At 53.7% G+C, this 25501-nt stretch overlaps 5 protein-coding genes across 11 annotated transcripts in view; 3 read left to right on the top strand and 2 right to left on the bottom strand.

The window, feature by feature from the left end:
* STAG3 (stromal antigen 3) overlaps window positions 1-869 on the bottom strand; it is a 31170-nt gene extending 30301 nt beyond the window's left edge. For 4 of the 6 annotated variants that reach the window (XM_027527995.1, XM_027527996.1, XM_027527998.1 and 1 more), the window contains exon 1: window positions 530-868. In XM_027527995.1, coding sequence (XP_027383796.1) covers window positions 530-747 — 218 coding nt within the window. In that variant the 5' untranslated portion in view covers window positions 748-868. Of the gene's footprint in view, window positions 1-529 lie in introns of all 6 variants that reach the window. The other 2 variants (XM_027527999.1, XM_027527997.1) reach the window with 2 other exon arrangements.
* GPC2 (glypican 2) lies at window positions 552-6003 on the top strand. The gene is made up of 9 exons (XM_027528010.1): window positions 552-714; window positions 1041-1363; window positions 2138-2218; window positions 2951-3113; window positions 3369-3499; window positions 3733-3885; window positions 3976-4115; window positions 4212-4384; window positions 5130-6003. Exons 2-9 carry the CDS (start codon window positions 1055-1057, stop codon window positions 5375-5377), a joined length of 1398 nt encoding a protein of 465 aa, XP_027383811.1. The 5' UTR covers window positions 552-714; window positions 1041-1054; the 3' UTR covers window positions 5378-6003.
* Window positions 6004-6559: 556 nt separating this feature from the next.
* On the top strand, window positions 6560-12283 carry GAL3ST4 (galactose-3-O-sulfotransferase 4). Its single transcript, XM_027528009.1, has 4 exons — window positions 6560-6667; window positions 7845-8157; window positions 8332-8635; window positions 10835-12283. The coding sequence occupies exons 2-4, from the start codon at window positions 8033-8035 to the stop codon at window positions 11855-11857; spliced, it is 1452 nt and encodes a 483-aa protein (XP_027383810.1). The 5' UTR covers window positions 6560-6667; window positions 7845-8032; the 3' UTR covers window positions 11858-12283.
* Window positions 12284-12356: 73 nt separating this feature from the next.
* C25H7orf43 (chromosome 25 C7orf43 homolog) lies at window positions 12357-16909 on the top strand. The gene is made up of 11 exons (XM_027528004.1): window positions 12357-13117; window positions 13331-13426; window positions 13523-13652; window positions 13818-13904; window positions 14048-14168; window positions 14273-14420; window positions 14567-14649; window positions 14759-14922; window positions 15449-15603; window positions 15815-16008; window positions 16122-16909. Exons 1-11 carry the CDS (start codon window positions 12707-12709, stop codon window positions 16273-16275), a joined length of 1743 nt encoding a protein of 580 aa, XP_027383805.1. The 5' UTR covers window positions 12357-12706; the 3' UTR covers window positions 16276-16909.
* A 214-nt stretch (window positions 16910-17123) lies between these two features.
* On the bottom strand, window positions 17124-20471 carry LAMTOR4 (late endosomal/lysosomal adaptor, MAPK and MTOR activator 4). 2 transcript variants are annotated; one of them, XR_003508754.1, is made up of 4 exons: window positions 20177-20354; window positions 19792-19872; window positions 17802-17919; window positions 17124-17453 (listed from the first exon to the last, which is right to left on the bottom strand). XR_003508754.1 is itself a non-coding variant. In XM_027528012.1 (4 exons), the coding sequence occupies exons 1-4, from the start codon at window positions 20364-20366 to the stop codon at window positions 17356-17358; spliced, it is 300 nt and encodes a 99-aa protein (XP_027383813.1). In that variant the 5' UTR covers window positions 20367-20471; the 3' UTR covers window positions 17124-17355. The 2 variants fall into 2 exon arrangements, 1 of the variants encoding a protein (XP_027383813.1); XM_027528012.1 differs by lacking the exon at window positions 20177-20354 and adding an exon at window positions 20364-20471.
* Between the last annotated feature and the right edge of the window lie 5030 nt (window positions 20472-25501).

The following is a 25501-nucleotide window of genomic DNA, read 5'->3' as shown; positions in this document are numbered from 1 at the left end:
AATCTTTTCCTCTCACGGTAATAATGTCTATTCTCCTCCGGAACTTCTTTATCAGGATCACAATAACACTCCCCTTCACATAACAGCTCTCTTACTCCACCCTCACCCCAGGAATCCCTTTCTAATAATTAGCAACCCCTCTGTGTTTTTTTCTTCACAGCCTAATTTGTTTCCCTCGCTATTTCCATGAGTCCCTTGTATGATAATACTTGCTTTCTTACCAGATAACCCCACCCCTCCAAACCCCATTCTTCCCATTGAAACCATCTGTATGTCCTTTGAGGCCTGGAGTGTGTGATGTTAGGCAGGCTACCTGAGGACCCTCTGATCACTAAATTGACCCACTCCTATTTGATCCCATGCCTAAAGGCAGTGAACTTGGGATGGGTGAGGGGACAATAAGGAGGGGGTAGGACCAGGTAGGAATGAGGTGGCAGACAATAGAAAAGAAACCAGACGGCTGGAAGAGAAAGGATGGCCCCCAGAGATGGGCAGGAGAAGGAAGGAATTTCATGACATCACTTTCCACCTTTCCTTCGTGTCTCCTCTGTCCAGGTGAACACCTCCGGATTTGTCCTCAGGAGTACACTTGCTGTTCCAGTGAGATAGAGCAGAGGCTGACCTGGGAAACTGAGGCCACCTTCCGAGGCCTGGTGGAGGAGAATGGTTCCTTCTTGGTTCACACACTGGCTGCCCGACACAGAAAATTTGATGGTGAGGACCTGGCACCCCCAAACCTGGCTTCATACCTTCTCTCTGAGCTCATGACCCCCACAAGCATCCTGTACCTACTCCTGACTCATCCCAAAGGCACTCCAGCCCTGGTTTAGCCCCCACATCCCCACCCTATGCTCTCACAGGGTCCTGCCCCACCCCCCCACCCCCAGTCTGCCCAGACTGCTAAGGGTTGCTTAATTTCTAACTCACTTGTCTTTTCTTTTTTCTCCCCATGCCCATTTCTTCTTGCCTCGGCCTTTTTACTTTTCCATCCTTCTCTGGCTTCATCCCACCTCACACCTCTTTTTCTGCACTTGCCACAGAGGTTTTTCGGGAGATGCTCTCCTCAGCCGAGCACTCCCTGTCCATGCTCTTCCACCGCTCCTTCGGCCGCCTGTATACCCAGCACACCCCCTTGTTCAGTGGTCTGTTCTCTCGGCTACGGGACTACTATGAGAGGTCCGGTGAGGGGTTAGATGATGCCTTGGTGGATTTCTGGGCTCAGCTCCTGGAGAAAATGTTCCCCCTGCTGCACCCACAGTACATCTTCTCCCCCGACTACCTGTTCTGCCTCACACGCCTGGCCTCTTCTGCTGATGACTCTCTGAAGCCTTTTGGGGACTCACCCCGCCGCCTCCGCCTGCAGGTGAGGGGCCCCAAGGCCTGAGCTTCAGCCACCTTTGACCTAGTGACCTCTGAACTGTGTACCACTCACCTCCAACTCAGTGACCCCCTTTTCATGCCCCAGTCGCCCCAGTCACCTCTGCCTGACCCAGCTCTCCTTGTTTCCTTTGACTGGAGCCCTGCCCCCAATTCTGTGTCCTAGTCTCATCCTAGTGGCTCACCCACTCATCTGCTTTTGCTCCCTGCCCCCCCTTTCTGACAACTCATCCCTATTCCCAATATCTTGACTTCCTCTGGTTCAGCTGTGTAGTGTGAGTGTGAGTTGTGACTGTACTGAACGCTGGTTCAACACTATTAAAGGATTTTCACTTATAGTATCTCATTTAATTGTCATAACTCTATGAAGTAGATGTTCACATTCCTATTTTACAGATGAGAAGACTGAACCTTGAAGAGGTTAAGGTCTCACAGCCAGTAAGGGGTGAGCTAGGCTTCACACCCAGGTCTCCTGGCTTCAGGTTCAGCATTTGTTCCAATATAAGTCCCTCTATCTCCAAGTCCTGTAAAATGTAACCCTTCCACTTCTTCCCAAGCCCAGTTCCCCTTGGTCCTGCCAGACTCTGAATTCGTTGATCTTCTTGAACCTGCCTCCCGGAACCACCTGACATTCCTAATCACCCCAAGATAACCTGCAAACCTTATCCCCACTGCTCATCCCTTTGGTGCAGTCTCTTGGCCCCAGTGTTGACTGACCTTCAACAATCTGGTGGTTTTTCTCCCCTTTCCCTTCCTCCAGATAACCCGGGCCCTGGTGGCGGCCCGGGCCTTTGTCCAGGGCCTGGAGACTGGAAGAAATGTGGTCAGCGAAACACTTAAGGTTAGAAGGGCCTTGAGTATGGGTGGGGCCCAGGGAGGGAGAGGAAGTGGGAAAGGCCCCGTGAAGAAGAGTCAGGTGTCAGCTGGCAGGAGAGGCCTGGCCTTCCCTTATCAGCCATGAAGCCCTGGCATCCTGGGTAAATCAGGAAGACTGGAGTCTTTCTTGTGTCATGACCCATGACTCTTCCCACCTCTGACCCTCTTCTGCCCTCTGATGACTCTTACCCTCTGCCAGCCTCTCAGGACCTGCTCATCTCCATAGCCTCTCTGAGATTGGCCCATTGGCCCCCCTGGTTTTCTCCAGGGCCCCTCCATGGCTCCCTCCTAGAGGCCAGATTCCTGGCTTGGGCTTCAAGGCCCTCTCGACTGCCCATTCTTTCCTTGGCCTCCCAGCCTTACTTCCTGTATCCTCATTCTCCTCTCAGCCATGATGGGCTCACTCTTGTCCTTGAACCTATTCTCAGGCCCCTCACTGCCCCTCTGGTCCATTTCTCCCAAGAAGCAGGATGTGCAGCCCGGCCCCTAGGAGCCTCCCTCCTCAGATCTGGCGCAGTCCTGGGGTCACTCCTGCTGCTGCGTGGGGTCATCAACCCTAGAGATTCACATCCAGCTTCACACTTAGAGCCTAGGAAAGGTGGGATGGGGTATTGGATTTCTCTCTGTGCCCAGCACCAGGCTTGGCTGAGGGCAGCCAAGTGTTTGTGGATGACACAGCCCTGCTCTCTGCTCCCAGATGCCGCTGTCCGAAGGCTGCAAGCGGGCTGTGATGCGTCTGACAGGCTGCCCCCTTTGCCGGGGGGTGCCCTCGCTGCCACCCTGCCGGGGCTTCTGCCTCAACGTGGCCTATGGCTGTATCGGCAGCCAAGGACTGGATCCTGACTGGGGGCCCTATCTGGGTGAGGGGATTCAGGACAGCCTGAGATGGCTGTCTGTGTGGGGTGGGCAGGGTGGACTGGGGAGGGAGTGTTCAGCAGTGCTGAGTGCAGAGGATGAGGGGGGCTCTTCTCATGTCAGTCCTCCCCCCAATCTAAGATCCGCAGCTCCCCTCCAAGGCCTGGGTCAGGATCTGTGGGAACATCCCACTTCAGTGAGTATCTATCTCCCTGTACAGCCCCTCATTTAACCCTTTCTCCGTCTTACCCTCTTTCAAGATGGTCTCCTGTTCCTAGCCGACAAGATCCAAGGCCCCTTTTCTTTTGAGCTGGCAGCCCAGTCCATCGGGGTGAAGATCTCAGAAGGCTTGATGCATTTGCAGGAGAACAGTGTAGGGGTGTCAGCCCAGGTACAGGGGCCACAGGAAGGGTGAGAGTGTCAGATTGGGAGTTGGCGGGAGGGAGGGAGTTGACAGGAGGGAGAAGCATAGAGGGGAGGCCCTGGGGTGGGAGGACAGTGTGGGGTGTTAGGGAGACACTGTAGGGTCTCTGGATAAACTGGGGTATCAAGGACGTTTGGCGTGTTGGGGTGTGGGTTTTACCGCGGGATGACTGTGTGTGGGGTCTCTTCCCGGTGCCGAAGGTATTCCAGGAATGCGGGAGCCCCCAGCCAGCGCGGGCTCGCGCCCGCCGTGCCCCAGCCCCAAGGGAGGAGGTGGGTCGCTTCTGGTCCGCGGCGGCGGCGGCGGAGGAGGAGCGGCCGACGACGGCTGCAGGCGCTAGCCTGCCCCGGCTGGTGAGTGGCGGGCGGCCGCGGCAGGGGCGCAAGCGCGGGGGACAGGGGCGCGCGCTCCATCTCTGCCCGGCCGGCTCTCTTTACGTCCAGGTGTGGGAGCTCCGCGAGCGTCTGGGCCGGGTGAGGGGCATCTGGGCCGGGCTGCCCCAGACTGTGTGCGGGGACCCCCGCGTGGCGGCGGACCTCTCGCAGGAGGCGGCGCCTTGCTGGACCGGAGCTGGACCGGGCCGGTGAGAGCCGGGCGGTGGGCTGCGGGGGCGCGGGCGGGCGAGGCTGACTCCTGGGGCGGGGTGGGGCGGGAGCCTCCGGGGCTGCTCTGCTCGCAGGTACTTGTCGCCCGTGGTCGGCTTCCAGGCCGGGAAGCTCGACAACCCAGAGCTGGATGCAGAAGCCTCAAGCCCCGACCTCCAGACGCGGAGGCGGCGGCTGCAGCTCCGGGCCACCACAACCAGGATGAAAGCGGCTGCCCTGGGACGCGACCTGGAGCTGGAGGACTGGGGTGAGACCCGCGGACGCCGCGAGGACCTCGCTCCGCCCCGCTTTCCGCGATTGGACTCAGGCCAACCCTCAGCCCCGCCCCCTGCGTCTGTTGTCCCTCCCCTCGTGTCTCAGTTACCATTCATTCGTTCACTCACGCAGTTCACACGCCTGTATTGAGCGCTTACCTCAAAGGTAGGGAGTGGAAGACCAAGGAGAAGATCTCTACCCTTGATTTCACGGTCCCTTGGGGGAGACACCAAACTATTCTTACAGAGCGATGGGAAGCTCCCGAGGGTGGGCTGTGGGAAGAGTCTGGGGGCAGGGAAGTGGGGTGCGGGTGCCACGGGGCTGGCTCCCCAAAGTAGAATTTGCCAGAGATGCAAGGCACTGACATACATTTTTTCCCCTCACTCCCACCGTCTCTCTTTGTCTCTCCTCCCCCACTCCTCTTTCCGTCTGCTCGCTGCTTCTGTTGTCTGTTTTCTCTGTCTTTTCCTGTTTATCCTCTCTCCCCATCTGTCGCTCTTTTTTGTCTCTGTCTCGTCTCTTCCTGTGTCTCGTTGCCTTATTTCCATGTCTGTCTGATCTCTCTCTTCGCCTTCCTGTCACTCACTTTCTCCCTCCTCTCATCCTGCCTGCCCCTGCCCCAACCTTTCACTGTTTTTGTCTCGAGTTCTTTTCCTCCTTGCCTGTGGCTGTTTCTTGCACCTTCTCACGCTACTTCCCTTCACCATCCCTGTTTCCGATCCTCCCCCTCCTTCCAGAGGACGCTAGCGGCTCTGGAGAGGGACAACACTATGCAGATGACTGGATGGCTGGCGCAGCAGCTGTGGCCCCCCCAGCGCGAGCTCCTCGCCCTCCTCGAAGGGAAGGTGCTGGGGGCAAAGGAGGAGGTGTCATTATCCGCCACAGCCAGGACCGGAGCAGGACTGGAGGGACGTCTGTTGGTTTTCACACACAACCCCTCCTCATTCTCTTCCTCTTAGCCCTAGCCCTGCTTGGACCTCGATAACAGGGGAGGGGTGCCCTGGCATCGGAAGGGTTCATGGCCCTTCCCCTCTCCCCCATCAGCTGGGTGGGGAGAGGAGTCGAAGGCGGCCGCAGAGAGGGTAGAGAGGGACGTTTTGGGTGAATGGCTGGGGCCCCAAATCCAGGAGATTTCCATTGGTGGGTTGGGGGGTGGGTGTTCACAATATTTATTTTTTCATTTGGTATCTGGGGAGGAAGGGCTGGGGGGGGGGTATTTATTTAGGAAGGAGATATGGTCTCTCCAACCCAGCCTCTATGGTTAGGTTGTTGGTGAGCCCCAACAGGGAGAAAGGGAGGAGTTTCAGAGTTGCAGTTGGTGGGGTGGGGTTTGAAAGAAGTTGAGAGTGGGGTGGGTGGGGCACCCGGTCTCAGAAACTCAGAAATAGACAAAGCTGGGCGCTTATGGGGTGCAGGGCAGGGGACTAGGATGTCAGGATCTATGGGGCTGGATTCTGTTGAGTTTTTCAGTATCACTTTCTTAAACTAAAATATCAAAAAAACCCACATTTCATGGTCTCTGCCATCCACATCCTTCACAAGTATCCCCATTTCATGTTTCAGTGTTCAACTCAGTGTTTATTCTGTAAAATAAATGGCTAATTTGTTGGACCCGGTGTGTGACTTTCTGTACCTTTAGCCCCAGAGTCTCTGTGACCAGCAGTTCATTTTCTGCCTCCTTGAAACCTGTCCCCTGGGATTGAATTTGGGCAAGCTGTCCACCCTCTGGGTCTGAATACCTATCTGCAAAATGGGGAGAATTCTGGAGACTAGCAAAACTCTTTTGGACCCAAGGCATCATTAATATCACCATACTACTGCTCTCTGCCTTCAGGGTGGGTGGGCCCCCTCGGCCCCCACCTCCTTCTTCTCTGTGAAGGTTCCTCTGGCTACTTTGTCATATCCTCGATAATGTCTGCTTTCAACTCTGTTACCATCTTTTCTTTTTTCTTTCAGTCGCCTGAATGAGTCTTCTGTTCTGCAGAAAGCTGAAAGAAAAAGTACAATAGCGAAAGGAGGGTAGAAGTGTCTTCTAAGGGCAGGCTGGGTGCCCTGAAAGAGAAGGAAAGATGCGGGGAAGGAGAGACCCAGAGACGCCGAATTCGGTCAAAGCCGAATCAGCTGCACAGACTGGCGGGACAAAGGGAGGGAGGGGGAGGAGCCTGGGCGCTGAGAAAGTTTATGGGGAAAGTTGAGCTGAGCGAGGAACCGGGCGGTGGCTGGGGCAGGCGGGAGGGCCAGACCCCGATTTCCCAGCTGCTCCTCAGGTGGCCTGGTGAGTCGGCAAGCGAAGCTGAGGCCTAGATCAGTGGAAGGACCCTAGAATTGATGGGAGGAGTCATGAGGGGTTTCACAGAGAACCCCAGAGGGAGCCAACCCAGGGCTGGCAACAGACTGAGCAATCCCCAAAGCTGGAGGGGTCCGAGGGCTGGAATTGGAGGTAATGGGAGGAGACAGAGATGGATGGAAGGAAGACAAGAAATTTAAGCATGGGCGGGGGCGCCGTGCGGGTCAGGACCCTGGGGCTGGGTTGGGGGAGGAAACCAGGGGGTGATGCCAGAGGGGGCAGGTCTCTGGGTAGCAAGTGTGCGTTCTCTGCCTGGGGTCGCTTTGGGCTCATCCTGGAAGGGGGCTGTCAGGGCTTGTTTGAAAGACGGACTGTGGCCAGTGGCTGTGGGTTGGAATGAAGGGGCAGGTCCGGACTCCCAATTGATTGGGAAGCTGGGGCCTGAGAAGGAATTCCAAAGCTCAGCGTCCACTTTTCTTGTCTTGTTATCTTTGTGTCACAGAGTTTCTCTCCCCAGCCCCACCCTCTCAATCCCCTCTGAGTGCACTGCTGGGATTGGAAAGTGGGAACGGGGGTGTGTTTTGGCGGAGGGGGTTATGGCTGAGATCTGGGCTTCGTAAGCAACCCTACACCCCCCAGGCCGCTCTCACACACTGGGGTCTGCCCGCGCGCGCCACCGTGCGAGGGAAAGGATGCCTGAGCTTAAATGAGCTGGTCTACTCTTACTCCTTACAAAATCGCTCCTGCGGTCTCACTTCCCTGGGTTTCTAAGCCGTGTGCCCCGTCAGGCCCTCCTTAAGGCTTCCCCTCTCAGCCTCGGGGGTGGGAGGGGGGGCGCCACATCCAGACTTGTCACAGGCAGAGGGGCAGAGGAGGTGGCCCGGGGCCTGGAGATGTCCATCTCCCTGGTAAGAGTGGACTGGTCTGATCTTCCTCCCTTTCACTTCCAAATCCCTGGGGCTTGAGGCAAAACTGTCCTTGGAGGTTGGAGGGAGCTGCAGCTGACAGCAGAGCCGCAGTCATGGGGCACCTGGAAGCTCTGGGTGTAGAGAGGGCTCCCCTCCCACCCCCCTGCCTGCAATGAGGTCGTGGCTGCCCGGCAGCACGAGCAAAGGCTCTTACCCGCTCCTTAGATTCCCCTCCTTCCCCCTCATTTCCCTTCTAGACGCTGACGGAGGCAAAAATCTGCTAACTCAGGGGGCAGACTCAACCAGGGCTGCGAGCAGGCCTGGGGAATGAACCCCCGAACTCGAACGAGCGCCTTCCGCGGCTGCACGGCGGTCTCCAGCTGTCTCTGCCTCTGTGCCTGGCCCTTGCCCTGTCCCTCTCTAGTGTCACCCTCCCCTGTGCCACATGGGCGTTCTGTCTCCCACCAGGACCATGCGCCTCTGGGGGCCCCGGAGCCTAGGGGTGGCTCTGGGAGTCTTCATGACCATTGGATTTGCCCTCCAGCTCTTGGGGGGTCCCTTCCAGAGGAGGTGAGTTCCCATCTTGTCCCAACGGCCCCCAGATGCCCCACGTGCTCTTGTCTGTCCCACCTGGGGCTGTGACTCTTGGGGACTCAGAGGACACTCCATGCCTTTCTGGCTCCACGAGACACCCATCCACCTGCTGGTGAGGGACAGGACACTTCCCCTCCCGTCTCTCCCCAGGCTACCCGGGCTGCAGCTCCGACATTCCTGGGCCTCATCCCTGGGACCAGCTGCTCCATCCTGTCCACCTCGGCAGCACCTTGTGTTCCTGAAGACACATAAATCCGGGAGCAGCTCTGTGCTGAGTCTGCTTCACCGCTATGGGGACCGACACGGGCTGCGCTTTGCCCTCCCTGCCCGCTACCAGTTTGGCTACCCAAGACTTTTCCAGGCCTCTCGGGTCAAAGGCTACCGGCCTCAGAGTGGAGGCACCCAGCCCCCTTTCCACATTCTCTGTCATCACATGAGGTTCAACCTGAAAGAGGTGAGGAGTGTGAGGGGGTGGGAGGGACTGGGGAGAAATGGGCTCGGGCCTGTAGCCAAGACCACCAGGAGAGGAGACCCCAGGCATCTCCTTACCCAAAAGTTGGGCTGGGGGGGCCCACAAAGGTGGGAGTCCTGTTCTCTTCTCTTCAGCTGTCCCTGCCTCAGAATTTTCTAGCACCTGAAGTTCTGCCTTCTCCCATCTAGAATTTACTAGAGTCTCTTTCCTTGATCCATTTAGCCTGCTGGCATCAGTGCTCTGCCAACTCTCCCTCCAGGTGCCGCTGGCCTTTCCTGGCCTCTCCCACTGACACCACCAGGGTCCCTGAACAGACACTGCCTTCGGACCCATCTTCCTCTCACTCCCTTCACCAAGTCTGCCAGATTCTGAGGATCAGCTATATGCCAAGCTCTAGCCCAGTCCCAGTCTCCCTTCCCTGCCCCTAGCCTCAGTTCTAAATAGGGAGATGAGTGCACGCACTCACGTGTCATCCGTGCACACACACACAGGAACCTGAGAGCTCTTGGAGGAGGAAAATCAGTGGGCAAATGAAAACACCCAGGGAAAGAGAGAACTTTCACTGAACACGTCGAGTGCTGGGTAGTCATCTTATCATCACCCTGCCAGGAAGGCATGTGTCCCCACTACACAGATGAGTAGATGCACTCTCAGAAAGGCTAAGGGACTGGCCTCTGTTAACAGAAAGCTGCAGACTAGCATTTGAACCCAGGCCCAGCTGCTCCAAAGTGCCTTCTGCTGCACGTGTGTGTGCATATGTGTATTTGTTTTTTGGAACTGCGGTGAGAATATTCATCAAAAGAGGTGGGGTTTTTCTCAAGAGGTGGGTTTTATAGTGAAGGATGGACGTCACTTTGTAGTAAGGGAAATATCGGGTGTTCTCAGAGCAAAACATCTCAGAGACACAGTGGCGGTGGGGTGTGTGTGTATGTGTGTGTGTATAAGTGATAGTACTTCAGCGGTGGCTGCAAAGACAGTCCTGTTGGAGCTGGAGCTGAAGAAAGCAGCAGCAGCATGAACTGATCTAACGGGCAGTGAGGGGCACTGTTGAGAGTAAAGCGAGGAGAGGAATCACTGAGGCAGGTGTCTCTGGAGTTTAGGATGACTATCACCACCATTCACTGCCTACCTCCCGTGTTCCATGCACTTCCACATTCTTCAGAGTGAGTATTAACCCAGATTTATTGATGGAGGAATAAAGGCTCTGAGAAGTACAATAACCTGCCCAAAGTTACACCAGTTGGTAAATGGCTGAATTGGAATTTTATTCCAGGTCCCTCTGATGCCATGGACTGTTCTCTGCCCTCTTCCCCTATGCCTTCAAAGACACACAGTTCACAGGCTTGTCCTTCAGGCACGCCCACATCCATCGAACAGATTGGAGGACTTGTCAGGGAGTCACGGTCAATGACCACAGTCACATTCAGACGCAGAAATCCTGCAGGGAGTCCCAGAGCTGGACTCTGGTGTGGAACTGCCTGCCGGACCACACTAGGGTGTGGCTCAGCCCAATGCCCACCTTCCTTCTTGCCAAGAAGTGGGATCTTATGTCCCAAGACTCAGAACAGCTCCTTACTGAGTGGCCATGGTGCCCCAGTGCCCATTTCAGGGATGTCTCTTGCTTTCCAAGATGCCAAGGAGCCTCCCAAGTGCCCTGACTTTCAGCCATTCTGGGCTTGGCCTGCCCACATGACGCCTGTATCTGAGATAGAATTATGGTTGCTATCTACTTGCTGCCAGTGATCCTCCTGAGGAGGCCTGAAGCCAGTTCCCTTCTTGGAGCTGTGACCAAGAATCCCAGAGTAGACATGTTATAGGTTTTTGTTGGACAAGTGAACACAAGGTTTGATTCCTAGAGTGTTACCAAAGCAGACAGAAAGCCCTGAGGAAATGTTCTCTAGGAGCTCCCCATATTCTGGGTTCCTTCCTATCCTTATCTCATGTAACCTCCATAATCGTCTGGGAAGGAAGGTATGATGGTCCCCATTTTGCAGATATGTAAATGGAGTTTCGGAGATGTCAAGTACCTTACCAAGCTCTGTGCAGCTAATGAAGGAAGCTGGGGGTTCCCAGCAGAGCCGCCAGAAGGAGGCAGGAAGAGGCTGGGGGGCCGGTGTGCACTGGTTGCTCTTAGTCTCTTCCTTCCTGGTTCACTCCATGCCCGCTTCCTCTCCTCCCCAGGTACTTCAGGTCATGCCTTCTGACAGCTTCTTCTTTTCCATTGTCCGAGACCCAGCGGCTCTGGCCCGTTCTGCCTTCTCCTACTATAAATCCACATCATCGGCCTTCCGCAAAGCACCATCCTTGGCTGCCTTCTTGGCCAATCCTCGAGCCTTCTACCGACCCGGGGCCCGGGGGGACCACTATGCACGCAACTTGCTATGGTTTGACTTTGGCCTCCCCTTCCCCCCAGAGCTGAGGACCAAGAGAGGGAATCCGCATGTCTCCAGAGACCCCAACCCTCCCCAGTTACCTTCTGGCGCTGGCCCTCCAGCCCACACCCTGGATCCCAATGCTCTCTTCCATCCTGTTCCCACTGTTGCTGATGGTCACAGCCAGATGTCCAGCCCTGCCTCTTTAGATTTGGGGTCTTCATCCTTCATCCAGTGGAATCTGGCCTGGCTGGACTCTGTCTTTGACCTGGTCTTGGTGGCCGAGTACTTTGACGAGTCACTGGTCCTGCTGGCAGATGCGCTGTGCTGGGGTCTAGATGATGTGGTAGGCTTTATGCACAACGCCCAGGCTGGAGGTGGGCAGGACAGAAGCACCATTGACGATGGTGGACTGACCACTGAGGAAAGGCAGCTGACTGCCCGGGCACGAGCCTGGAACAACCTGGACTGGGCTCTCTATGTTCATTTCAACCGAAGTCTATGGGCCCGGATAAAGCAATATGGCCAGAGCCGGCTGGACAGTGCTGTGGCGGAGCTCCGGGCTCGCCGAGAAGCCCTGGCTAAACACTGTCTGGTGGGGGGTGAGGCTTTAGACCCCAAGTACATCACTGACCGGCGATTCCGCCCTTTCCAGTTTGGGTCAGGTAAGGTTTTGGGTTATGTGCTCCGAAGTGGGCTGAGCCTCCAAGACCAGGAGGAGTGTGAGCGCCTGGCTACCCCCGAGCTGCAGTACAAGGATAAGCTAGATGCCAAGCAGTTCCCCCCAACAGTCTCTCTGCCCCTCAAGACTTCAAGGCGACCCTCCCCCTAGGCATCAAACCACTGTCTTAGGCTGAAGAGCAGCTAAGCCATAGGGCGCCAGTGATGAGTGTGAGGCAGCCAGATGCCCTTTTGGCTTCCCTCAGAAAGCATGTCAGCTCCCCAGAGGACCAGTGGAACTTTTATAAGAATGTTGGTCCTACATCCTCCAGCCCGTGCCAAGGAATCCCAGACCGAGCAGCAGGCTCCCTCCCATTTTTGCCCCTTCCCCTTTCCCACCCCCGACCCCACCCCCATCCCTGAAGGTCCAAGCTGCACTTTCGAAGGCCTTCTGGAGGAGCAAACCATGGAGTACGACAGAGAAAGTCTGGGACACAAGGGATCGGAATACGTCCATCTCTCTATGAAACACTTGTTATTGAGCTATGCTCATTTCACTACGAATGAAATGTTCAGTGAATAAATAATTTGAAACTTCGACCTTCTCTAGAGCGGCAAGGGAAAGGGATGGAGCATCTTCCTGGGAGAAACGGGGTTGGCGGGGGGGGGGGGGTCCTTTTCGTAGTCCAAGAAGTCTAGCCTTCTGCAGCAGCCTAATCCCGGCCGCACCCGCCCCTCTCCTCCAAAGTCCAGTCACCTACAAATTCCGGCGCCTCCGAGGCCACGCCCCTCCCCTTCCGCTTCCGGTTTCTCACCAGTCATTCGGTCCTGCACCCCCGGTTCCGGCCCCGTGGGGTCTCGGTTCCGGGTTCGTTGTCCCGGTTCCCGGCCCCAGCTGGTCTGTCGGGCCGGCCCGGCCGCGCGCAGCACCAGTCGGAACTCGGGGCTCCCGGAACCACCCTAGCGGCCCCTTTACCCTCCGCCGGCCCCGGCCCACCTCGCCCCCCGGCCCGCGCCGCCCATGGAGTCCCAGTGCGATTACTCGATGTACTTCCCGGCCGTGCCGCTGCCGCCGCGCGCGGAGCTGGCGGGGGACCCGGGCCGGTACCGGGCGCTGCCCCGGCGCAACCACCTCTACCTAGGGGAGACGGTTCGCTTCCTGCTGGTGCTGCGCTGCCGGGGCGGTGCGGGGTCCGGCGCCGGGGGCGGCCCAGGCTTGGGCTCCCGAGGGGCCTGGGCGGAACTGGCGACCGCCCTGGCCGCCCTGGCCTCGGTCAGCGCCGGAGGCGGGGCGCCCGCGGGCGGTGGCTCGGGCGACCAGGATCCCGAACCCCCGGGGGGCGGGGACCCTGGCGGTGGGGGGTTGTTTCGAGGCTGCAGCCCCCTCCTCACCCACGGCCCGGGCCCTGCTACCTCAGGGGGAGCGACCACGGTGAGGAGCCCGGAGCGCCACGACACAGGGCGGAGGGGCGGTTTGCTGGGCTCCCAAGACCGGAGGGGAGAGGGACGCTTGCGGGAAGCTGGAGGTCTATGACGGATGAGGAGAGGGGAGGGCGAGAACCACGTACCGTAGATCTTAAAGGGGACGCGGGCGCGGCGGGTGGCCTTGACTCTCCTGACCTCTTCAACCCCTCTGGCAACCCAGCTGCCTGTGGAGGAACCAATTGTGTCCACAGATGAGGTCATCTTCCCACTCACCGTTTCACTGGATAGACTGCCCCCAGGGACACCTAAGGCCAAGGTAAGGTTGGCACGGAGTGGAGCTCTGTCTTAATTGAGACGCCCTTTCTGAGGCTGTTTCTCCTCTTGACTGTGGTCCCGTGTCCCCTGTGCTCAGATTGTAGTGACCGTGTGGAAGCGGGAGGTTGAGGCACCAGAGGTCAGAGATCAAGGCTACCTGCGCTTGCTGCAGACCCGATCTCCTGGGGAGACCTTCAGGGGCGAGCAGAGCGCTTTCAAGGCCCAAGGTGGGGAGGAGAATGCAGACAGGAAATCCTAGTGTCTGGATTTTGTGGGGACAGCGGAGGGGTGACACCAGCAAGTGCCCGATCCGGGGAAAGGAAGACTGGACCTGAGGGTTGGAGGTGAGGTGCGCCCAGCCGGTCATCTCCAGCCTCCGCCCTCTCCTGCAGTGAGCACCCTGCTGACTCTGCTGCCCCCTCCAGTTCTGAAGTGCCGCCAGTTCACTGTGGCTGGAAAACACTTGACCGTGCTCAAGGGTGAGCAGACTGGAGGCTCTGGTCTTGGGTGGCAATGTGGCCCTGGACAATACGGTGGGGATAGATCCATTTTGGTGGCGGGGGAGGATTGGTGTGGTCTGAGGAGTTCAGATTCTCTGAGCTGAGCTGGTTACCTCCCACAGTGCTGAACAGCTCCTCCCAGGAGGAAATTTCTGTCTGGGATATCCGCATTCTCCCAAACTTCAATGCCAGTTATCTACCTGTCATGCCCGACGGCTCTGTGCTGCTGGTGGACAACGTCTGGTGAGGTCCTGGGAGGGGCGGGGCTGCAGAGTGTTGGGCATTGCTGCAGGGCCCAGAGCTCTGGCAGGGAAAGGTCCAGCTCTAATCCCTTTCTTCTCAACTAGTCACCAATCTGGTGAAGTCTCCATGGGCTCCTTCTGCCGGCTCCCTGGTACCTCTGGCTGCTTCCCCTGCCCACTTAGTGCCCTGGAGGAACATAACTTCCTGTTTCAGCTCAGAGCGGGTGAGCAGCCCCCTCCAGGGGCCAAGGAGGTGAGTACAATGGACTGGTGTGTTTAAGGACAAAGGCTGAGAAAATGCAATGGGAAGAGAGAGGCCAGGGAGTTGACTAACAGGAGAGGAAACCTCTCCTTCAGGTCATTACACACAGGTACTGTTTCTGCTTGTCCCTCTGACAGGGCCTAGAGGTTCCCCTGATTGCTGTGGTTCAGTGGTCTACGCCGAAGTTGCCCTTCACCCAGAGCATCTATACCCACTACCGGTGAGTTTGTGGGACACACCTCAATGCCCCCCCCCCTGCTGGACACCATCCTGTTCATCTCTGTTTCGAAACACACACATCCTGCTTCCCTGTCTCTCACTGCTTCTAGCCTGCCCAGCATCCGCCTGGACCGCCCGTGCTTTGTGATGACTGCTTCTTGTGAGTCCCCTGTTCGGACCTATGAGCGTTTCACTGTTACCTATACGCTGCTCAACAATCTCCAAGACTTCCTTGCTGTAAGGCTCGTGTGGACCCCGGAGCATGCCCAGGCTGGTAGGTAGCTGCCAGGCTTGTCCTCAAGGAGGGGAGGGGAAAGGAAGATGTCATGGAGGCAGGTGACTTGTGCCAGGCTGCTTCAGCTGTGTACCTGGATGGTCTCCACGGTGTCATAATGCAGAGTTTAGAGAGGCCATGGGCAGAGTGATTTTAAGGGCACTGACACTTGAGCTGGGTTCCCCGTTTGACTTGTACATCTCCCATTTCTTAGCTGTGTGACCTTTAGTAGGTTACTTAACCTCTCTGAGCCTCAGATTTCTCATTTCTAAAATGGAGGAAATACTACTTCATGGGGCTGTTACAGTAATTTAGTAAGTTAATATGTGTGAAGTGGTTAGAATAGATCTCAGTACATGATAACTATTAGCCACTGTTGTTTATAAAGTTCAGCAAAAAATAGCACATACTTAGTTTACTCCACAGAGTGGCTCTGAGCATCAAGCAAGACTGTGCTGATGAAAGCCCTCTGCAGACTGAGAAAGGCCACACAGATGTGTTTCCCGGCCCTGTTTCTGCCCCTCAGGAAAGCAGCTGTGTGAGGAGGAGCGCCGGGCCATGCAGGCAGCCCTGGACTCCATCGTCTGCCACACACCCCTCAACAACCTCGGCTTCTCCCGGAAGGGCAGCGCGCTCACCTTCAGCGTGGCCTTCCAGGCTCTGCGGACCGGGCTCTTCGAGGTGGGCTGGGTGAGGCCTAGCGTCGGGTGGGAGGAGTCAGAGCTGCTGGCTTCTATGGCTGAAGCATAAATGGGTGGGTGCTACGAAGCCGGGGGGAGGGAAGGTGGGCTTTAGATCCAACTTAGGCCTGTCCAGTGGGGAAGATGACCTGAAAGGGGGTCGGGGGCCTGGCAGCTGAGCTGGCCGGCTGATCTGTGTCTCCCCACCCCAGCTGAGCCAGCACATGAAGCTGAAGCTGCAGTTCACTGCCAGCGTGTCCCACCCGCCGCCCGAGGCCCGGCCCCTCTCTCGCAAGAGCAGCCCCAGCAGCCCTGCCGTCCGGGACTTGGTGGAGAGGCACCAGGCCAGCCTGGGCCGCTCGCAGTCCTTCTCCCACCAACAGCCCTCCCGCAGCCACCTCATGAGGTATGGAACCGCGTGGGGAAGAGCCCGCAGGCTTGGTAGAGGCCGGGATCGGGAAGGGAGCAGCACGGGACCCTGGGGTCCGGCCAGAGCCCACAGCCTCTACCTTCCTCCAGGTCGGGCAGTGTGATGGAGCGCCGGGCCATCACTCCCCCCGTGGCCTCCCCTGTTGGCCGCCCCCTCTACCTGCCTCCGGACAAGGCTGTGCTCTCTCTGGACAAGATCGCCAAACGCGAGTGCAAGGTCCTGGTGGTGGAGCCGGTCAAGTAGACCATCCGGCCGCCTCCCTCTCACACTCCCGGAAATGGACAGCCCCCAGTGTGGGTGCTCCCTTCCAGGCTGTGCCTCCCCGGGGAGCCTCCCACCAAGGGTGAGGGGGCCCCCGCAGGGCCGCCTGTCTGTGTTTACTGATGAGGGACGAGGAAGAAGCTGTGAAATGGCCGGGGATGGCTGCAGCGTGAAGCCGACAGTATTTCCCGGACTTCCTGGGGGGGCTGGCCCCACCCCTTGGCCAGGGCAGGGGCTCCAGGAGCTCCCTTGCCCCCCGCCTTGCACCCTGGTTCTAAGTTTACAAAGTGTTTTCCTTGTTCCTCTTATGTTGTCTTCCCCGCCTCTGACATTCCCTCCCTCCCTCCCACCCGCAGGGCTGAGATCAGAGGGTGGTGACGGTAAAGGGACCCGACAATGACACGACCCTCCTGTCTCAGGTCAGGGGAGAGAGCTAGGTGGCCTCCCCTCGTCCTCATGTTTACGTTTGCAGCCTGAAGCACTTTAAGTTGTGTGGGATTTTTGGTTTGGGTTTTGTTTTTTTTTTCGGTCTGTCTGTCCCTGTAACTTATTCTCCGACTACTGCTTCCAACTGAAATAAGACTATTAAATGCCTGTTCAGGAGGGAGAAAAAGACTGTTACTTGGGTGTTGGTGGCAGCAGCAGAGACCTAAGGGCTCAGAAAGATTCCCTCCAACCTGTACACCAAATAGCTCCCTTCCATCCTGTTTTTTTTTCTTCTGATTCCCAGTTTTATCTGTCCACCCCACTCCTCTGGTATGAGGGCCCGGAAGCTGAAAGACACATGGGGTATGACTCTCCTCCCCCAATACACACAACACATCCCCGGGCCCAGGAACATCATACTCATGTTTATTAGGGAGGCTGAGAAGAAGGGAGGTCCCCTCACCTTCACTCTCCTTAACAGAGTACAAAGTCCCCGAGCCTCTGCCCTTCCAGGTCGGGGTGGGGAAGCGGGTGAGCAGACAGCTTTAGTTCTAGTGGCACCAAGAGAGAGGCCGCGGAGGTTCCCGTCTTTCTCATCACAGAGGTTCCTCCTCTGCCCCTCGCCCTCGGGCAGGCTCACACGTCAATGGGCTCCCGGCCTCGGTTCTGCCTCTTCACCACAAACACCCTCTGTCCCGACACGGTCACAAGCAGTGTGTGTTCTCCAAAGACCACTGGAGGGGAGACGCACCTTCCCCCAGCCCAGAAGAGGGAAGGGAGCAGAGAGTTAGTGGGTTGTGGGGGCCTCCGTGGGGGTTGCACACAAACCGGCTAGGATCCAAAGCCAAAGGAATTCAACAGTTCAAAGCTCAGAGATTAGAAGATGGGAGGTCTCCATTAAATCCCCTCCCTCCTCTTGCTTTTCTCATAGTTCTGATACAGGGGTAAATACCAAGGGGAAGACAGGGATTCCAGAAGAGATGGTGGGCAGCTGGTAGGGGACAGGTGTCTTTCCCTGAAAAGAGTGGCCCTGGGGAGCAGCACCCCCGCTCCCTTCCCCACCACCAGAGGCCGGGGCTCACCCGACAGACGCTTGAAGGGTACGCTCATGCCTTGGTGCAGCCGGAAACCGCAGGCCGTGCTGACGAGCTCAGAGATGGCGCTGGCAGCCTGCTCGTCATTCTCCAGATCCCCAGATGACTGCACACAGAGGGAGGGGGGCAGGAATCAGGGAACAGACTGGGAGGCAATTCCAAGAACACTTTGGTGGTAGCATGTATAACCTCTCTGTCTCCACTTTCCGATACCCCAACATCACCCCTAGTTTTGGAAAAACCTAAAACTTTCCTATGACATTGTTGCCCCTCTTGATGCCATCTTGTTCCAAAATACTGGGCTTCCCGAGGAAGCAGGAACTTTCATCCATTTCTTTACTGACCCTGTTTCCCTAATCCCTGAATCTTGGTTTCTCTCCCTGTCTCCACTTATTTGAAAAAAAACCACATTCTCACAGATCAGTGCCCACCCACCACAGCTAGTCCCAGGCTCCATCTTTTCCCATTCCCCATTTGTCACCCTGTCTGCAGAACCTGAAACATAAACATCCCTTTTGTCTCTGAACCCCTTCGGACTACCTAGCCCTTGAGTAATGACGTCACAGTGGCCTGGGCTTCCTCTTTTCTGGTAATGATCTCAACTTCTTACCTCCTCAGTGTGGCCCTCCTGCTGGATTCTATACGTTTCCTCATCTGTAAATTGGGGACATCAGTACCTATCTTACGTGCTTGTGAGTGTCACAAGAGTACTGGGGCAAGATGCTCACACTAGCTCCTGGCATTATCTATCTAACTGCTATTCAGTTCAGTTCAGTCGCTCAGTTGTGTCTGACTCTTTGCAACCCCATGGACCGCAGCATGCCAGGCCTCCCTGTCCATCACCAACTCCTGGAGTTTACCCTATTTTTCTATATCAAACTCAGTATTTAAAGCTGCACTATCAAAATCCCCCTTACCTCTTCCCCTCCCCAATCAACTTCCTTTCTTAAGTCCTTGCTGGTTAGGGGACCATCATTCTAGACTTGAGTTCAAAGTCTTACAGGATGGAAAAGTATCCCCTTTATTACTGAACTCAAGTCATTACAAAGACAAATTGATTCTTCCTTTAAAAACCCCTTCTCTCCTTGCTCCTCCTCATTGCAACCAGAGGTTTCATACTTACATTTTGGCAATAGCATCCCTGCTTTTGAATCCCACCCCTTCTGGCTTACCTTTAGCTTTACCTAACAGAACAATGCCACTCAATCACTTCATCAGCTTGTTTCTGTTCAAAAATCCTTCAAGATTAATCCAAATGTGTTAACTCCCAAGAGAGCCAAATGTGTTAACCTAGCCTTGAAAGTCCTTCACAATCGGACCTTTCCTCACCATATCCTCTTCTTCCCCCAAATGTTTCCAAATCTTTTCAACATAACTCCATCACCAATTCAGACAGGCTGGTGTTACACTCCTGCAAAATGTCCACCTCCCAACCCTGAATATTCTTTTTTTCCTGTCATCTATCCATCTTTGAAGCCCAGATGAATTCTTACCTCGTCCAAGGAAGGTTCCTTGCCAAAACACAAGTTATAATATGAAGGGCTGAATCCTTCACTTTCTGGACTCCTTCAGCTGGGTTAACCACACGCACTACTTTAAACTTTTAGCCTTAAGCCTTGTCTCTCTAGCTAAATTGAAAACTTCCAGAGCTGACACTGTATTGTACTACAGAACAAAATACCAAACCTCTTCAATACATACCAAATAAAGACATACTCAAGAGTACCTTGAGTATTGTCAGTTATCAACAAATCTGTAACTTGCCTGCCTTTGGTAAAGTCGGTAAACCTCTTTTACCTCAGGACAGTTACAAGACTAAGAGTCCAGAGATTGATTAATTGATTTAATTCCTACATGCCAGGCGTGATACCAGGTAAAGACCAAGAATAGAAACCAATCGGGCCAAACAGGGCAACATTAGAAGGCATCCTAGGGTCGTGTGTACTTGGAGCACGCCCCTCCCGCTTCCAGAACGCACCGCCAGCACCGCGCCTTCACTCAGCACCAGGTAGCCAAGCTGGTCGGGGATTCGCTCCAGCCCCTGGGTCAGTGCCGAAGTCTGGTGGGTAAAGATGCAATTAGTGAGCAGCGGGCCGAAAGGATGGCCCTTGGGCAACCCGAGTGTCTCTCTTGACAGTGCCCCCTGCCCCCGCTCCAGGCCTCTTTACCCAGCCAGGGCCTTTCCAGACCTTCTTCCCTCTACACGGCCTCAACACTGATGCTCCTGAGCCTCCGTCAGTCCTCTCCTTCACCCGGGCTCCACCAGCTTTCCACACGTCACCTTTGCTACCCCACGGGACCCCTCCCCAAACCCACCTGTGGCCTGCGCCTCCCCCTCAGACTAGTCCCCAGCTTCTACACACCCTCCCAGCGACTTCTCCTTAGCCTTCTACGTCGCCACCCCTCCCTTCTCCATTTCCTTCCAGTCCCGGGGAGAACAGGAGGTGAGGCCGGAGGGCACGCTCAGGACCCGGCAACCAAAGAGATTGGGGGACAGGGGTAAGGAACCCCCGGCGCGGCGCGTAATTCCGCGCATGCGTCCTCACTCACCATCGCAGCTCTAGGTGCTAGGGGCGCCTGCAGCCAGACCTTGCTTCCGGCTCCAGGCCGCGGTCACGTGCTTCCCCCGGCGGTCTCCTCCTCCAGCCCTGCCCAGCCCGACTTTAGTCCCGCCCCCAGGATGCCGATTGGAGAGTGGCTACGTCATCAGACTTACTCTGCCAGTGCGGAGCGCCGCTTCCGAGACGCTCGCGCATTGGCCGCACATCCTCCTGAACATTAATCTCCCTTCCCCTTAGCCCCAGAGCACGAAGGTAGGGGGCGTGTTGGCGGTGGGCGGGTCTGGAGGCGGGGCCGGAGGGAGGCCGGGCTGAGAGTTTGCGCCTGTGCACACGGGGACGGCGGGGGGGCAGATTCCAACAAAGCTAGGCGGCTCACTAGTGGAATCCTGACAAAGCCAAAAGACGTAGATAAAGAGCTATTCAGATGCTACTCTTGTGCCTACTTCAGGCAGCTCTCTGACAGGAATTTGTTCCAAAGCGATTTTTCGTCCCGGGATTCTGTAAGAAACTGTGTGATAGAGCATTATCCTTCCCTAGCCAAGGGAGCTGCAATACTGAATATTCTCTGCCAGGAATAATTAGAAAATGACCTTGGGGTAACTTTTTAAATATATGAGTGTCATTTAGAAATTTTGTTTTAATTTAAGTAGTTTTTAGACCTGCTGCAATATTAATGTGAGGCAAAATGATGATAAACAGTAATAAAAAAGCTTGATGAGGATTTGGAGACATTGGAGCCCTCATACATTGCTGGTAGGGATGTAAAATAGTGCAGTTGCAGTGGGAAACAGATTGGTGCTTCCTCTGAAAGTTAAATAGAGTTACTATATTTATAAATGAAAATTAAATGGGACCTAAAAATTCCACTCCTAAATACATACCTAAGAGAACTGAAAACTGTATGTTTACACAAAAACTTGTACACGGATGTTTATGGCAGCATCACTCATAATTGCCCCCAAATGGAAAGCAACCCAAATATTCATAAACTGAAGACCAGATAAAGCAATGTGGCATATCCATACAGTGGAATATTATCCAGTTGTAAAAAGGAATGAGGTACTGATCTATGCTATCACACGGATAAACTTTGAAAACATCATGCTAAGTGATGGAACTCAGACCATCCAGGCCACATATCATCTGGGTGTATCTGTAAGATGTCTACACTGGGCAAATTCATAGAGACAGAAAGCAGATTAGTGGTTGCGGGGGGCTGAGCAGAGGGGGAAATGGGGAGTGACCGCTAATAGGTGTGTTGGATGATGAAAATGTCTTGGAATTACAGAGTTATGATGGTTTCACAACCTTGTGGATGTAATGAAAACTACTGAATTGTACAGTTTAAAAGGGTGAATTTTACAGTATGTGAATCATATCAATAAAATAAAACTGCTGTTGCTTGAGGAGAAAACCAGTTAGAGAAGATGGATGCCTTTTTAAAAATCAGGTACGATTATAATATAAAATTTAAATTGGAGGGGGATGTAGAGAGAGAAAATTCTGTGGAGATGCTTGGTCTGCAAAACCTTCTGTGGCCTTGTGGAATCTTTTTTTTTTTTTTTAGCACACACTGGTTCCAAGCATTTTCATCTATACACTGGCCAAATCCTCATTAACCGTCTTTGTAATAATATCCCCAGATACTATATAGATGAGGAAGTGGAAACTTGAGAGAGATTGAGCCTTGCTCACGGCACACAGCTGGCAAGTGACAGAGCCAGATTCCAGTCTAAGTCTGCTGTTGCTGAGGCTGAGGCTTTTTCCACTGCTCCACTGGCCAACTTTTTTTTTTTGAAGTTACACTTGATTTTACCTCAGAAATTGCCAGTTCTCATTGTTCTTGACACAGAGGAACCTTTCACAGGACAATGCTCAGCAGCCATCGCTAGAATTGTTTCATTTACACAAACAGCTTGAAACATGCTACTTATGAAGGAAGCAAAGTCTTTCATTCATCTGGTGTTTATTGAGTGCCTTCTATGTACCACACACACACTGTTCTTGAAACTGGAGATACAGCATTGAATACAAATGAAACATATTTTTTTATTGTTTTCAAGGAGCCCTGGGGCAGAGGGTGAGCCAGATAATAAATTAATAAATAAGAAAATAAGTATATTGAGCAGTGAGAAATGCTATGCAGAGCAGAGTTCTGCATAAAGCAGAGTTCCATTTACAGGACTTAGAGCTAGAGAATTCTCTAAAACAGACCTTATTAAAATTTCTGTCTTTCCTTAGGCTCCCCACAGCTTAGTCACTTTTCCTCAGTTGCCTCTTTTTCCTCTACCTGCTATAAAAAGCACGTAGATTTGTCCATTTCATTGGATCTTCATTTCCTTGTGAGGGCTCCCATTAAGTAAATTTGTATGCTTTTCTCCTGCTAATCTGTCTTCTGTCAAGTTAATTCTTAGGCCCAGCTGAAAACCCTAAGAGGGTAGAGGTAAAAAAAAAAAAAATGCCTCCCCTACACTGTGAAGGTGCTTCTAAGGTAGGAAAAATATTCAGTTTTGAATAAAGCACATTAGCTTCCATGATGTGGATGGCCTTCATCCAATCGACGGAAGGTCTTAAGAGAAAAGGCTGAGGTTTCCGGAGAAGAAGGAATTCTCATCAAGAATTTAATTACATAGAAATGTTAGGGGAAGCACACTGATTGAAACTGCCCACCCTGGCCAGGCACCATAGTAACTATTTGCATGAGTACAGAAACGCTCCTGAGTTCCAGGCTGTTGCCCAGCAGATTTCAGACTCAAAACTGCAACATCAGCCCTTCCCTGAATTTCCAGTCTGCTGGCCTAGCCTACAGATTCAAGACTTACCAGTCCCCACATATTGTGAGCTAATTCCTCAAAATAAATATGCTCTCTCCCACCAACCCCATCCCCTTATTCTCTTGAGAACGCTGACTAACACAGTGGTTAACTCATGGCTGGTTCCTGTGGGTTTGGCATCTTTGCTGCCTCCCTTTGCATTCTTTTTCTTTTTGATTCTGATTTTTGGGGGTCGTTGTTTGCTTTGAAACTAGACCTCCTTGCCTGTCACACACAACCTCCTTTTCTCTTATTTTCCTAGAACCAATTATTACCCTATCAAACAGCCATCAACAGACTCCCCATTTCCAACTCTGCCCTTCTTGGTTCTCTTCACCCTGATGACACCAGTTCAACCAGCACTTTTCAAGGACTACAGGATAAGCATCATGTGCTTTGGGAATAAAATGGTGAAAACACACAGCCCTGAGCCGTGAGTGCTCAGCTTGTAAGTGAACAAGGCAGGCATGGAGTCACGTGAAGTGTAGTAAGAGTAACACTTGAGAGATGAGCCCCTTCAATCCCCTGGGACAAGCCGTGTGCACTGGGAGGGGTTGAGTTAAGGGTGAATAAAAGGATGCGTGGTTTCCAGTCAGGAGGCTCTGCTAGGCTGAGGGGTGGCGGGGGCGGGGGGGCGGGGGGTATTGGGATCTTTTGGCAATGGACTCAGACAGGAAGGAGCAGGCCAGCTCTGCCTCTGGGATGGATGAAAACATGTTATTTTACATGTCTGGATTTGTTCCCTCCTTTTCAAAAGAAGGAAGGGCAAAGAGCAGAGTTAGAGATCCAGAGGCCAAAATAAAAACGTCTCTAAAAACTAGAAGGAAGTCTTGGGAGAAAAGCTGGGACAATGTAGGAAAAAATCATTAATTCGCAACTTAACATAGATTCTGGGGATCTAGAGGTGAATGCTGAAATGGAAAGTGTTGAATTCTCCAAGCCCTAATTAAAGGAATGGCATTATTTAAAGTCAAGAAAATGGTGCCCCAAGTTATACACACCTTTCTAAGTCCTGGAAACATGTTTATCCTTGGCAATTAATAAATTGCAATTTGGCATATAGGAAAGAAGTTTTGTAGGTAGCAGTGTGCTAGGTTTTGAGGTAGACACTGGAATTTCAAAGGTGGACTAGGTCCTCATCTTCAAGGAACTCACTGTCAAGAAGCCCAGTGAGCACTCACTGGATATTCTTTTTTTATATGTATTTACATTTTTGAAAAATTAAGTCGTGGATATTACAAATGCTATGTGCCGTCCCTTTGGGCTCTGCCAGTGCCGCCTGGTGTGAGTGGAGCACCAGTTCTCGTGGCCTTGTTGCCTCCAGATGAAGGTGCAAGTTCAGGTCCACACTTTGCCCTACTGATGTCAGGTGGGGGCGTGCAGTGCCAGCCAGTGTTTCTTCATGCCATTTTTTCCTGCTGTTTTGTTGCCATGTGGGAACAGACACTTAGATCCCTCCTGGAGTCAATTTCATTTTGAATAGCTTGTATGTTACTTTGCATTGTTTACACCCTACAGAGAACCCATTAGCTAGCTTGCAAATGGAAATATTCTTTAAGAATACTCAGTGGATGGAATACATAGCAGAAGGGATACCACTTGAGAGTGAATTAGTAAGGTGAAGAATTACTCCAGAACTCACTACTGTTCTTTAGAACTCTCTTTACTCTGTTACAGTTAATAATTCTTTATATTAACTTTCCCTGTTCAGATTAACATGTGATTTCTTTTTCTCCTGATTGAACACTAGTAATTCCTAATAAATCACCTTTTGACATTTCTATTTTTCTCAGTAATACAAATAGCCCTGGAATTTCAGTGGCTGTTTGACACAAGTAAAGTTTATTTTCAACTCACCTGAAGTCCCGCCAGCGTCTGGGAGCAGGCTTTTACACTGCTGTCCTCCAAGCTGCCACATCGGAACCCAGGCCCCTTTCATCCTACAACTCCACTGTCCCCTTGGGCCTCCCCAGCGGTCACTACTGGGTCCTCTGCACTCAGCACACTGGTGAGCTGAGAGAGACAGAGACAGAGAACAAAGGATTGCATGAGATGTTTTGAAGCCAGGCATGAAAATGGTGTGCATCTTCCCTGCCCAAGTTCCAATGACCACAACCTACTCGTGGTCCAAACAGGGAATTTGGGAAGCATTGTCTTCAGGAAAAGAAGATGCAACTAGCTAGCTCCTCCTTCCCATCTTTCTAATGTATTTACAATAATTTTGTGTTGTTATTGTTCAGTTGCTAAGTTGTATCTGACTCTTTGCAACCTGCGTGGACTGCAGCATGCCAGGCTCCTCTGACCTCTATTATCT

This window comes from Bos indicus x Bos taurus, chromosome 25, assembly GCF_003369695.1.
Source record: "Bos indicus x Bos taurus breed Angus x Brahman F1 hybrid chromosome 25, Bos_hybrid_MaternalHap_v2.0, whole genome shotgun sequence".
Taxonomy (NCBI): domain Eukaryota; kingdom Metazoa; phylum Chordata; class Mammalia; order Artiodactyla; family Bovidae; genus Bos; species Bos indicus x Bos taurus.
The sequence above is the reverse complement of the archived record's forward strand: the minus strand, read 5'-3'. Positions and strand labels throughout refer to the sequence as shown.